Consider the following 13138-nt stretch of genomic DNA (forward strand, 5'->3'; position numbering starts at 1 on the left):
AAGGTATTCACCTACAGTGATGAGTGCTGGAGTGGACAGGTAGTTCTGTATTGAGTGTTGAAAGGTATTCACCTACAGTGATGAGTGCTGGAGTGGACAGGTAGTTCTGTATTGAGTGTTGAAAGGTATTCACCTACAGTGATGAGTGCTGGAGTGGACAGGTAGTTCTGTATTGAGTGTTGAAAGGTATTCACCTACAGTGATGAGTGCTGGAGTGGACAGGTAGTTCTGTATTGAGTGTTGAAAGGTATTCACCTACAGTGATGAGTGCTGGAGTGGACAGGTAGTTCTGTATTGAGTGTTGAAAGGTATTCACCTACAGTGATGAGTGCTGGAGTGGACAGGTAGTTCTGTATTGAGTGTTGAAAGGTATTCACCTACAGTGATGAGTGCTGGAGTGGACAGGTAGTTCTGTATTGAGTGTTGAAAGGTATTCACCTACAGTGATGAGTGCTGGAGTGGACAGGTAGTTCTGTATTGAGTGTTGAAAGGTATTCACCTACAGTGATGAGTGCTGGAGTGGACAGGTAGTTCTGTATTGAGTGTTGAAAGGTATTCACCTACAGTGATGAGTGCTGGAGTGGACAGGTAGTTCTGTATTGAGTGTTGAAAGGTATTCACCTACAGTGATGAGTGCTGGAGTGGACAGGTAGTTCTGTATTGAGTGTTGAAAGGTATTCACCTACAGTGATGAGTGCTGGAGTGGACAGGTAGTTCTGTATTGAGTGTTGAAAGGTATTCACCTACAGTGATGAGTGCTGGAGTGGACAGGTAGTTCTGTATTGAGTGTTGAAAGGTATTCACCTACAGTGATGAGTGCTGGAGTGGACAGGTAGTTCTGTATTGAGTGTTGAAAGGTATTCACCTACAGTGATGAGTGCTGGAGTGGACAGGTAGTTCTGTATTGAGTGTTGAAAGGTATTCACCTACAGTGATGAGTGCTGGAGTGGACAGGTAGTTCTGTATTGAGTGTTGAAAGGTATTCACCTACAGTGATGAGTGCTGGAGTGGACAGGTAGTTCTGTATTGAGTGTTGAAAGGTATTCACCTACAGTGATGAGTGCTGGAGTGGACAGGTAGTTCTGTATTGAGTGTTGAAAGGTATTCACCTACAGTGATGAGTGCTGGAGTGGACAGGTAGTTCTGTATTGAGTGTTGAAAGGTATTCACCTACAGTGATGAGTGCTGGAGTGGACAGGTAGTTCTGTATTGAGTGTTGAAAGGTATTCACCTACAGTGATGAGTGCTGGAGTGGACAGGTAGTTCTGTATTGAGTGTTGAAAGGTATTCACCTACAGTGATGAGTGCTGGAGTGGACAGGTAGTTCTGTATTGAGTGTTGAAAGGTATTCACCTACAGTGATGAGTGCTGGAGTGGACAGGTAGTTCTGTATTGAGTGTTGAAAGGTATTCACCTACAGTGATGAGTGCTGGAGTGGACAGGTAGTTCTGTATTGAGTGTTGAAAGGTATTCACCTACAGTGATGAGTGCTGGAGTGGACAGGTAGTTCTGTATTGAGTGTTGAAAGGTATTCACCTACAGTGATGAGTGCTGGAGTGGACAGGTAGTTCTGTATTGAGTGTTGAAAGGTATTCACCTACAGTGATGAGTGCTGGAGTGGACAGGTAGTTCTGTATTGAGTGTCTCCGGATTGACCCTATTCCACAGCCGATCGAGCCGGTGGATGATGCTGACCGCTCCTTGTTGTTTTACTGTTGTTTTTCTTTGGTAATGTATTGTCAGCATGTGCTTCCTCTGCCGAAAGGAAGCCACTGGGAACCATATGCTGCATATCAGCTGGGTTCTCTTGTCTAAATAAACAAACACTTAGAGCTTTTCCAGACTGCAGCGTGTTCGAAACTCTGCAGCCCACCTTCCCAACTTGCACCAGAAGCGATCAACACCTATCCTCATCCCTTCAGCCCTGCACTGCTGCCACTTGCATCATGGGCTGATTAATAAAGTCTGTCTAAATGGGCCAGTGGTGTTTTTATGATTACATTACAGGTGACCAGTTCTTTCCCAATCTATAATACAGTCCTTTACACATTAAAGCCAGTGAATGAATGAAGGGCTGTTATTTCAGTAAAAAACATTACAATTTATTGCTGACATGGCCTGATCGTATATTAACCACATTCGTATTTTTTTTTTTTAATGTTCAGTGCTGCAAGGTGCTGTTGCACAAGACGCGGTACACATTATATCTGATACCTGTGCTTGTATCCCTTATCATATTAAACATATTCATTTTAATTGTGTTTTTTTCCCCAATTCTATTTACCATTTATTGTGTTTGCAAGCATTGCTGTTGCTCCAATATTGAGTTGCAATTGCTTTCCTCCAAACCTGTCTTTTACCTAACTTTGAACTTTGTCTGGAGAATCCCAGGTGCCAACGACTGACTAGCTTTTCACATTCGATTCCAATTCAAATCTGTCCCAACTGCTCTGTATGTATGTAGACAGAGCGTAGGTGGGGCTGGCAGAGTTAAAGGGCATGTTGTGTCGTGCTTTGAAAGGAATGAGGATGGCTGTTCAGTCCTGGCACCTAGGATGCTCCAGACAAGCTCACAATAAGGTAAAGGTAGATCTGAAGAAACATGATAAGAAGTCAGTATTGGATCAGTAGGGTCCAGGACCACACAGAATGCTTTCAGATCCCATTAAATAGGCAGAGAAATGAAACGCTTGCTCTTTAACCATTTCATGCACGGTGAAAAACTCTCTTCTACTCTTTATAGGGGGGCGTATGGAAGACGCAAATGCACGACAGTCTCATATGAGGATGCCATTTATTCCACCATATAAAGCAATGAAAAAAGAAAACATTTTCAATGAAAACTATATTTATTACGTGTCCAAAATTACTTTTTTGGGGCAATTTTCACTGTGTCATGCATGAAAGGGTTAAAAAACCACAAATCTGTTGTCGAGATTTGACAGATTGTGGTAAGCCAATGAAATTAACAGCAGATCTTGATTATGAGAGGCTAAATGCAAAACAATCACAACCAAACTAAGCACAGTGTTTTGATTAAGTGATTAATACTGTATATCATGTTTTATGCATTTCTTTGTATTTAAAGTATTATGGATTTTCTTGTTGTTACTGCATCTTGTAAAGCGCTTTGTGATGGTGGTCCACTATGAAAGGCGCTATATAAAACAAAGATTGATTGATTGAATATAGATCTAAAACAGGAACATCTTGATGTGTCGCAGTAACGCATTGGGTTGGAAAAAAAAAAGCTGTATTGTGGCAAGATGTTCCACATGCCGATAGATCTAGAATACAAAAACTAAAAACTGGAATGTGTGATGTTTTATTGATTGCGATGTCTAAACCTGGCTGTTACTCAGCAAAGTTCCTTCTTCAACAAATAAACTAATTTTTTTTTTACTTGGTTCCACAGAGGGATAAAGTCTCAGATATCTTAACATGAGGTGTAATACAAGCTTGTGCTGTATGTTTTTGCCTGGCATTTAAAAACGGTGAAGTCACTCTGATTTTCAGTTGTGTTTCTGCATCCTCGAAGCTGTCCTGTGTGATCTGGAGCAATGAGAAGCAGACGGAATCGCATTGTGTCTGCGCCCGTTACATCACTGCGCTGTTTCTAGTTAGGGTGCTGAAGACTGAATAAGAGCAGGTGTTTCCTGCCAGCTGCACAACCTTCAGATCCCATTTCTTTTTATCCTCCCCATCTTGCCAAGTCCATAGTGATAGTAGCGAGCCAGTTAATTCTGGGCAGTCTCTGCGTTCTTTTCTTAAGATTCACAAATTCAAACAAAAAGCAAGGGCTCAATACCCAATTCCTTGAAAGACTATCCTGTTTAAAGATCTTACAATACCATTCCAATGGAAAATCCAAAAAAGTACATCACCCCGTTTTCATCTATAGGCTCCTTCAGAATTCGATCAGAATTGTAAGGTGAAAATGATAAGAAACTAAGTCAAGTTTACCTAAAAACATGACTGGTACTTACACTTTTACATTTATCTATTAGCTACTTTAATGTACTTTCTGTTGTGTTGGGATGCTGGGATGCTGTGTGGCGCCTGGCTATGGGAAAAGTAATGAGCTGTCTCAGGCTCAAACTAGTGTGGCTGAATGCCCAGACGAGCTCCGTCCCGTTCCACATCGCTAGCTGTGCCACTGCCTGCGCCTGTCCATCACAGGAGGAGAGGAGCTTCAGCAATGCTGCAGGCTGCAACTGGAAGCTGGTGTAAAACAAAGCAGTGTCAGCTATTAAACTGACTGGGTTCTGTCAAGGCTGACAGGCAATCAGACACACAGAAAAACCAGACACAAAGAATGTGTACAGCCGTACTGGTTAAGAGGGCATTTGGGTTCACATTCACTGCGAGCTGAGGGTAAGGGTTCTAGTTTGGATGACCTGCAATGAGGAGGGTAGCAGATGTGTGGAAAGCATGACTGGTTGTGCAGACACACACAGTGCAATATTGCATGCTGTAGGTGCACAACCGGCAGGAGGGTAAGCCAGTGTAATACAGCATAGGAATTGCTTGCTTTGTTCAGTCACCAAATCAGCCTCTATGAAGGCAGAGTAAAGGCTTCTCATTTATAATATCAGGCATTTAGCAATGAGACCGGGGTCCTACCCAAATGATCACGTATTTTAAATCTAGTGCTGTAGAGTACAACACTTCTGGATGCTTGATATTTAAGGCTAAACTGTACTGTGTTTTCCCTTAATATGTAAACACAGATGATTTAATTGAATTGAGTTTTCTTGAAGTAGATGTCCTGTGATCAGCTCTGCACAGTGCTCAGTTCTATTCATTTTTATTTTTTTACATGTCTGAAGTGTGCAATGCAGCTCAGCGTTCACTCTATATACATCTTGTAGTTCTATAATGTAGTCGTGCATCGGGGAAGAGTAACCTTGTTCTGGTTCTTAGTCCTCATCTATATCCACTTAGCCACCTGACTCACAATTTGTTAAAATAAAATATAAGGATTTGAGTGTTGTATTATTATGTTGTATAAGGATTATCAAAACCTAAATCACAAGAGCTTTGTAGATCGTAAAATAAGTAAGATTATTATAATTTTTTAAATTATGCATCACCTATTACAATTTATAATGCTAAAGAGAGTTAATTCTGGTCACCAGTAATTATGTCAGATTAATTAACTGGTGGCTAGTTTTATTTATTTTTTAAAGTACATGTCATATATATATTTCAAAGTCTGTTCCATAAAATGCAAATATAAACCAGACAAAAGCAGCCAAGTCTGCAAAAAGTACAAGCTTTATTATATTTGCTATACATTTGTTTAATAAAAACCAAAAACAAAAAGACAAAACCTGTAGTATTCGTCCAACACCACTGACAAAATCATGTTTAGAAACAAACAGAGATTAAAACTCACCCAACAGAGAGAGTACGTTTTGAAACACATTCAGTTTGAGAGCATCCCCTCCCTTAACCCATGTGAAATGCAAAAACACAGGCACTCCATGAGCTGAGCAAACACAGCAAACAACATGCAGACAACATGCAAACAACATGCAGACGTTTTTCCAAATCGGTCCTGTTAAAGTGAGCAGGGTGCATCACTAAATCAGTGCCCTGTTTCTGTGCACTGCACTTTACCCACGAAGAGTTGCTTTAATGCCACGATTTCACAATTTAAACGCTTGTTTTCTCCAGTGATGATGACATAATCAAACAAAGAAGTATAGCGTGATTCTGCGTGACATACAGCATGAATGCTTTGTGAATCTGGCCACTTGTAACACTGAGTAGTGTTAGAATAAGAAGAGCCAGAAGGGAATACAGGCTGTTTAACAGCACATATTTGTGGCATTTTATTTTTCATAATTTGCAACACATTCAATAATAAAAAAATACTAGAAAAACATTCTGAATCATTCATTTTGTTATCAAAATATATAAAAAAAAGAAAACCAAAAAAAACCCCATTATTGCCTGTTTATAGGGGATCTTATTAGAAACCAATTAGAAAAAAACTAGTCACTTTAAAGAATAATTGGGAGCGATACCAAAAACATCTGTGGAACCCAAACAACCAAGCAAAGTAATATGATATCATTGTATAGAAACTGCAACCCCAGCGTGCAAGTATAAAGAATCAGTGAGTGAAAGAAGGTGCAGATCGGGCAGGAATCAGAAGGGGCTTCTCCCAGTCTGCCGCAGCGCTTCCTGTGCCCCTTTCAGAGTCTCTCTCTTCACACACTTCCAGTAGCCCTGGATTCCCTGCTGGGGTTGCACCTGTTATAAAAATGAAGTATGGTTACTGTATGCAGGCACTGAGGAACGCTGAAGCTTTCTCCCTTTGCATATTCCAGCAATCACTCTAACTGGACAACCCAACAACATCAGCAAAGCATGAGCTTTGGAATTCAACACCTGAGGGTGTGAGGCTGTATTCATTTCTGCAGGTCCAGTTTTTTCATCAGATAGCGTCCTCTAGTGGGACTGGTTAATCAAACACCACATCGCAAAACCTCAATTAGCATGCAGCTTACAATACGTGTACGTCATTTGCCAGCTTGTTCGAAGAGGTCCAAGGCAACCACTAAAACATGTTCTCCACAGAGGCAAAGAAAAACTGACAGATTTGTGGAGAGCAGCAGTTTCTTCAATTGTATTGACAGGAATGGAAAAGTAGCACAATCAACACCATTGGCCCCAACTTGGGTGTCATCATGTACTCTACACCCTCCAGTCTAACAGAGCCAGACAAAGGGTGCAGACAGAAGCGATGTACAGCTGCTATGACATTCATGCATCACACGTTTGATAACTCTGGTTTGGTGAATGCACTTATATTCACCGCTTTTACCTTTAACCCGCGCCGAATTCGGTCATTCATCACTCCCAGGAACTCCTTGTGGCTGAGGCAGTTGTCTCCGTCCAGGTCGAATATCTTGAAGACAGTGTCCAGAACGCTCTCAGACAGCTCATGTCCCGTCGCGATCATCACGGCCCTTTTGAATTCAGCTAAGGGAGGGGGAAAAAAAAACAACAAACAAAAAAAAAACATCAAACCTTGTTTCTGGCCTGCAGTCTGCAGAACTGTTTACCAAGGCACCAATGAGACAGAATGGCACAGTAGGGCTCACAGAGACCGATACATACATCTGCATACGGTAAACTGTCACTTAAAGGGGCCGCCAGCGCGAACCTTAAGGTTTGCAAAGTTTTGTATACAATTGTTTTGAGAATAAACCAAATTAAAAACACAAAACGATGAAGAAACTAGGAATCCAGAATGCAAGGGGGTGGGGTCGATTCTCAGGCGATACCACTTACCCATTTTAATGGGCCGGTTGGCTTCACTGATCATTTTCATAGTGAAGGCAAAATCATCCATGTTGTTGGTGAACAGACAGAACGATTTAAACTCTTCAAAACTGATGCTCTGGAGAAAAAAAAAAAAAGAGAAATCGAGAAACATGTTAGCTCCCCCGGTGGCACCCATTTCCATTTCCACGCATCCTGGACAATGTGCGAATCGGGCTCATAAACAAACTGCCAAACGGCTCCACCGGGGCTTGGTTTACTGCGTGAGTTTCTATTTTCCAAGCTGGGAGTGCATGAGCTGGTCCCCAGGTCTCCCACCTGGCCTGGCGGAATCCTCTTCCTCATGTTCTCCCAGTAGGCCTCGTTGTCCTCTTCGTTGGTGTAGTGGAGCAGCCACTCTGCAAAGTCCTCTCTCCTCATGGTGTCCATGCCTTTGGAAAACTGCATGAACTCCATCTCCTGCATTTCAGCTTGCAGATCCTCCATGAACCTGGCAGAAATAAGCACACACGTCTCCTTTAAACACCGGACCGCCAAACGCAGATGAGCAGAGAAATGCTTCAGCGCCCGATGGCACGGGTAAGCTGCATTCCAATTGCACTAACGATGTCATGTAATAAACTGACATTGTGATTGAAAGAATAAGACAGAATCTCAACACGCAAGGCGTATTCTCCTAGAATTAAAGAAATAGATCTATATTTAATCCTCTTCACTGGGAGTGCAATCTAAATCATTTTGAACATGCATTTTATTTAATTTGTTTAGTTATCTGCTTTGCTGCTTCATTCTCTAGCCAGGGGTAAAAATAAATACTAAATAAGAGCTGTACAGTGTTTTTACTACAGTACACTTTACAGGGAATTAACTGCAGTGCAGTGTTGCAGACAGACAAGCAACCACATACAAAATACCCTTCTGGGATACCAAAATATGCTTTCTTACTTCAACCAATGCCTGTTGTGTACTTTATACAATAATTAAAGAGTTATAATGAATTAGTGTGCATTACAAAATAAAGGCAGGGATCTACTGTAATCCCTCTGCTGTTTCTCCCTTATTTAGGGGCAGGGGGCGCCAAAATTCCACCGAAGGACACATATAAGGATATTTTTTATACAGAGCTGGTATTGTTTTATTGTATTAGTTTTGTAATTTAAAACAAAAAATAAAAGTTACAAAAAAAAAAATCCCAGCTTTGTGAAAGTAATTAGATTACCTAAGCGATGCTGATGCAATAAGGCAGGGGCAATCAGACTGAAAGTGATCGCACAAGCGTGTGTTTGTACCGCTGCTGCCAGTTCACATTCTGCCAGACTGTATGAAGTAATACTCCCTCGGCTTCAATCTTAATAACAGATGTGGTGCTGAACTCTGCCAGCTCGAGCGGACGCAGAACATCTGGATTGTTAAGAAGTTTGTGTACACGGCTGCACCCACACTATTTGTTCCTCGGATAAAACAAGATGAAATCACTGGGCACGTACCAGGAAACAGATGCACAAGATGTTGAGCAGAACACACAGGTGTTTTTTGCCCGATTCTCCTCAACGCTGTGTTTTCATTCTCTTTGTAACGTGGATTCCAGTTGATGTTGGTAACAGGAGTATATAGGGCTATTCGGCCCGTTTAAGCTCATCCAGTTCCTAGTAGCTGAATGATCTCAGAACTTGCGTCTTACTAATTTATAATACTCTTAAAGGAAATGTTTATAGTTAAAATAAAGAACGTACGTATACATTAATGTCTTGGCAATGTCTGCAGAGATTGTTAATAACAACAACAAAAAGAGGGGGCCTTTTTATTGAATGATATTGTATTTCTTCTTTATTTTTTTTATATAGTGCCTTTCATAGTGGACCACCACCACAAAGCGCTTTACAGAGGTAGGCTGTGAACTGTGCATTACATGCAGAGTCACTTACATGGAGCACAAGGTTAAGTGACTTGCTCAGGATCACACAGTGAGTCAGTGGCAGAGGTGGGATTCTGGTTACAAGCCCTGGACTTTAACCACTGGACCGCACTGCCTCCTACAATTTTTTTTAACCCGCTCTTGCGGTAAAAAAGGATAATGAATAGAATACACGTAGTAGCCCATTTTTGTAAAAAGAGAACAAGGCAGGCACAGTGTTAAAATATCATCACCTCCGCCCCCTCCCCTTGACAATGATCGATGCCTGTAGCTCCCACCAGTCACTCATCTCTTGTACAAACAGCAGCACGGTCCTGTAATCAGTCACAATGCCTTTCCTGTCCCAGCGCACTGCTGTCAGAGCTCAGCCGATACAAATCACCTTCTCCAGCCAACAATGGAGAGCAAGAAATGATGTGCTTGATTTACTAACAAATAAAAACCAAGAGAAAAGTGATACCTGCCTGCCTGCCTGCACCGGGGTTACAAAGTCACCAGACCATTCACGCTGTGCAACAGATGCTAAACAAACTTTACTATCAAGCAGCGACTTAAATGGAGCGTGCATACATCCAGATTAAAAAAAAAAAAAAACAGAACAAAACAAACTAACCTTCAACAGACACACCTGACATGAGCAGGACTTACTGTGTGTGTGTGTGTGTGTGTGTGTGTGTGTGTGTGTGTGTGTGTGCGTGTGGGAAGGGAGGACAGTAAGAGGGGCAGACAAACCCTGCCTACATGCATTATTCTCCTTGTGTTAATACAGCATTTCAAAAATAATCCTGATCTCCACCAGGCTTGTACCCTTCCAATAAGAAAGGAACGATTTGCCCAAGCAGAGACACCACAGGAGACAGGGTTAACCGTGCACATTAACTTATAAAGCAGGTCGCAGAGATCACAGAGACAAGGCTACTGCCAGTCTTATTAGTCAGCTAGCAGATTATTCCAAGTCTACCCTACTGAGTGCAGTGAAGCCGTGAATTGGGCAGCAGGGATGCATGACTTGGTCTAGGTAAGATATGGGCAGCAGCAGCAGCATTCTGGACTACTCTAACCAAGTGCAGCCAAGCCATTGCTGCCTGCAAATAAGACCCTTGTCAGTTCTTCTCTGGCAGTATCTTCTTGCGTTTTCCAGCTGATTCAATCCATGCAGCACAGAAGAAAAAGAAAGCATTTTACCTTTGAAACTCCTGGTACTGGAGCTTCTGATTCCCAGCCCGGCCAAACAGATACACAAGCAGTGTTGTGTTAATCTGCTCAGGGCTTTCATTCACAGAGTCCTGAAAAACAAAACAAAACACATATGGAAAAACTACCTGTATACATGGGGTTCTGAAGTAGTACCCCGGTATGAACTTATTTCAACATGCAGGAATAATAACCGCACTCAGTGGACAGGTGAACTGTTCTAATTACACATACACTTTGTGAAGTATGCCACCAGATGGTACCAGATCATTCCAGAACAGGAAAAAAAACAAAAAAACACACACAACATTCCGAAGCTGAATCATAAAAATGCATTTAAGTGAAAACAAATGCAAAGAGAAGTGACCTATGCATTGTTGTGGCAGAGAAATGTGAGCATAGCGTCCACATTGTAAAGAAGTGCAGCTGTGCTTTGGGAGAGGCATGCTCTGCATGAAGCAAACAGCAACACCCCCCCCCCCCCCTATCAAATGCCAGGGCTCTGAAGGGACCAGATTTCTTCTTTAAGGGCTTTCTTCTTTCATTGTGTTGTTTCTGATCCTGACAAGCTGCAGATGCCAAAAGAAAATATTTTAATAGGATCTATGAGGTGTAATCTTTTCTAATTAGATGAGCTGCCAATATCATTAGGAGTGCAGGATTGCACACAGCTGGACAAGACAGACAGCTTTTAAAAAGAACTACAATATATTTTGGCAAACACCCACAATGAATGGACTTTTCCTTTTTTTTTTTTTTTTCAGGACTCAAGCCTGTCAGTGTTGTGGAATGTATTTTGTGGCGTTGCAGTTTTTGAGTTCAATGTGGATTTGACTTTTTTCAGCTGGTTTAAAAAAAATAAAAATAAATAAATAAAGAAACCTGACAAGCATCTAAGCAATCTACACATTCAGACCCCGATGCTGCTGTACCTCAGCATTAAACGTGCCATGTGTTTGTAGCAGGCACTGGAGTATGTTGGAGCAGCACAACCTGTGACAGGTTTCACTTATTTGATTTAACTACAAACACATGCAGGGCAGGTACATGCTGAAGCAATGCTGTGCCACCTACCGCCCCCCTTGTGATAAGCAAACCAAACAACAGGCTTTCCCCTCTGGGATCATGTACAAAACATGACAAATGGCTTGACAGATAAATTCAGCTTTGTATCTGTTTAACCCTTTCATATACAGTATAGAAGGCCTTATTTCCCCCATGGACTGCACCTGGAAGACAATGCATCCTTTCCGGATTGGAACTCCACCGCAGAACTGTCTGGGTCTCAGTGTTCTAGAACATTCTTCTCTAAGCCCCTGTGCAGCGTTCCAACTGAAACAGCAACATCAGTCTGCCTGGTTATTTCTACCATGCTATCTGAAGGCGTCGGGAGCTGAAACGTTGTAGCTAATTATTACAAAAGTGAGTTTTAAGTTTACCAATACTGTTATATATTTGTTATGTTTTATTTGTTTTAATAATTTACATATCTGTAGTCACCTGGTACTAGACGGACCTCTCACTCTATATAAATGTTGTGCTCTGTTTTGTTAGCAAGTACACACTCAATCACCTTGCATCAATTGCAGTGATAAAATGGCATTATGTGAACTTTTCCGTATTCTTCCCCTTACCCAAGGAGACTTCAGTCTAAGCGGGTCGTTCTGAGTCCTGCACACAGACTTTTAAAATAGAACAGTGTGCTGAGCTGCGCTGTTCTTTCAATACCACTGACTGCTACTAAAGTAACATTCTTTAGACATGACAGAAACATTTAGGGAACAAAGAGGGCCCAGGCTTTTCTATGGAGGCATCCAGAATAATTTCAACAGAACTGTTCTCATGACATCTAAAGAGCCCCTGTCCCTTTTATCCTGCTGAAGAGGCAAGGTGAAAGACAAGCCTCTTTTCATGAAACACACCGCTAATGGTTATTTAGCTTTCAGCATCATCGGTAACAAGCCCCATTAGCCCTGGCATAGCTTCATGCTCCTTGGCCATGTGACATGCAAAGCATTTTTTATTGTAAAATGAAAGGCAGCATTCCTCAGATGTATGCGGTGCCACATCCCCCGATTACTGGGGAGAGAGAGGAACCAAACTGAAAACTGAGTCGTCCCCCCCGGATTCAGCTTCTGCCCTGCTTTCTATTATAAAGGAGGACTTGAAAGCAGGCTCTAATCAAAGTGATGAATGCAGACAAATTACCTTCCAACCTGTCCTGACATTTGGAGGGGAGGGGAGCTTCACATGTTTCACTGCCAGATCAAATCTTTCCCGAGGGTATTTAATGGGTAGGGTGCAACAGAAAGGCTACTTACCTCCATGTCGTCTTTAAACATTTTCACCTCTTTTGTCTTCCCAATGATGTTTTTCAGCTAAAGGCCAAACATAGAACAGTTAAACCAGCACAGTAACTCAGAATCCCTGTATACTTCAATGCCCTGTAGTGTGAAGACTGTGACCAACAGCAATTCAGAACTGATGCACATTAAAAATGTAAATGACAGCATTTATTAATGACTATTATAAAGACATTGTTTATACTCCTGGGTTTCATTTGCATCGTAAAACTAAAACAAAGTAAGACACAAATGCAATTCTAAACATACAACTCGCACTCAGATTACATGCATCTGATTTTGTCATTTTTACAAGCGCAACAGAAGAACCTTTGAAAGAGGCTTGCACGGGGTAACTCAATGCGTTCTGTGAATGTTAAATATTCAGCTT

At 41.7% G+C, this 13138-nt stretch overlaps 1 protein-coding gene across 2 annotated transcripts in view; it reads right to left on the minus strand.

Annotated features, from left to right (window-relative positions):
• Positions 1-5259: 5259 nt before the first annotated feature.
• LOC131738018 (calcium uptake protein 2, mitochondrial-like) overlaps positions 5260-13138 on the minus strand; it is an 83146-nt gene continuing 75267 nt past the window's right edge. For both annotated transcript variants that reach the window (XM_059030641.1, XM_059030642.1), the window contains 6 exons: positions 12727-12783; positions 10397-10497; positions 7615-7786; positions 7306-7414; positions 6836-6993; positions 5260-6261 (listed from right to left, as the gene is read on the minus strand). In XM_059030641.1, the coding sequence (XP_058886624.1) occupies positions 6157-6261; positions 6836-6993; positions 7306-7414; positions 7615-7786; positions 10397-10497; positions 12727-12783 (702 nt within the window). In that variant the 3' untranslated portion in view covers positions 5260-6156. The remainder of the gene's footprint in view (positions 6262-6835; positions 6994-7305; positions 7415-7614; positions 7787-10396; positions 10498-12726; positions 12784-13138) is intronic.

The sequence above is a fragment of the Acipenser ruthenus genome, chromosome 9 (assembly GCF_902713425.1).
Source record: "Acipenser ruthenus chromosome 9, fAciRut3.2 maternal haplotype, whole genome shotgun sequence".
NCBI classification, from domain to species: Eukaryota; Metazoa; Chordata; class Actinopteri; order Acipenseriformes; family Acipenseridae; genus Acipenser; species Acipenser ruthenus.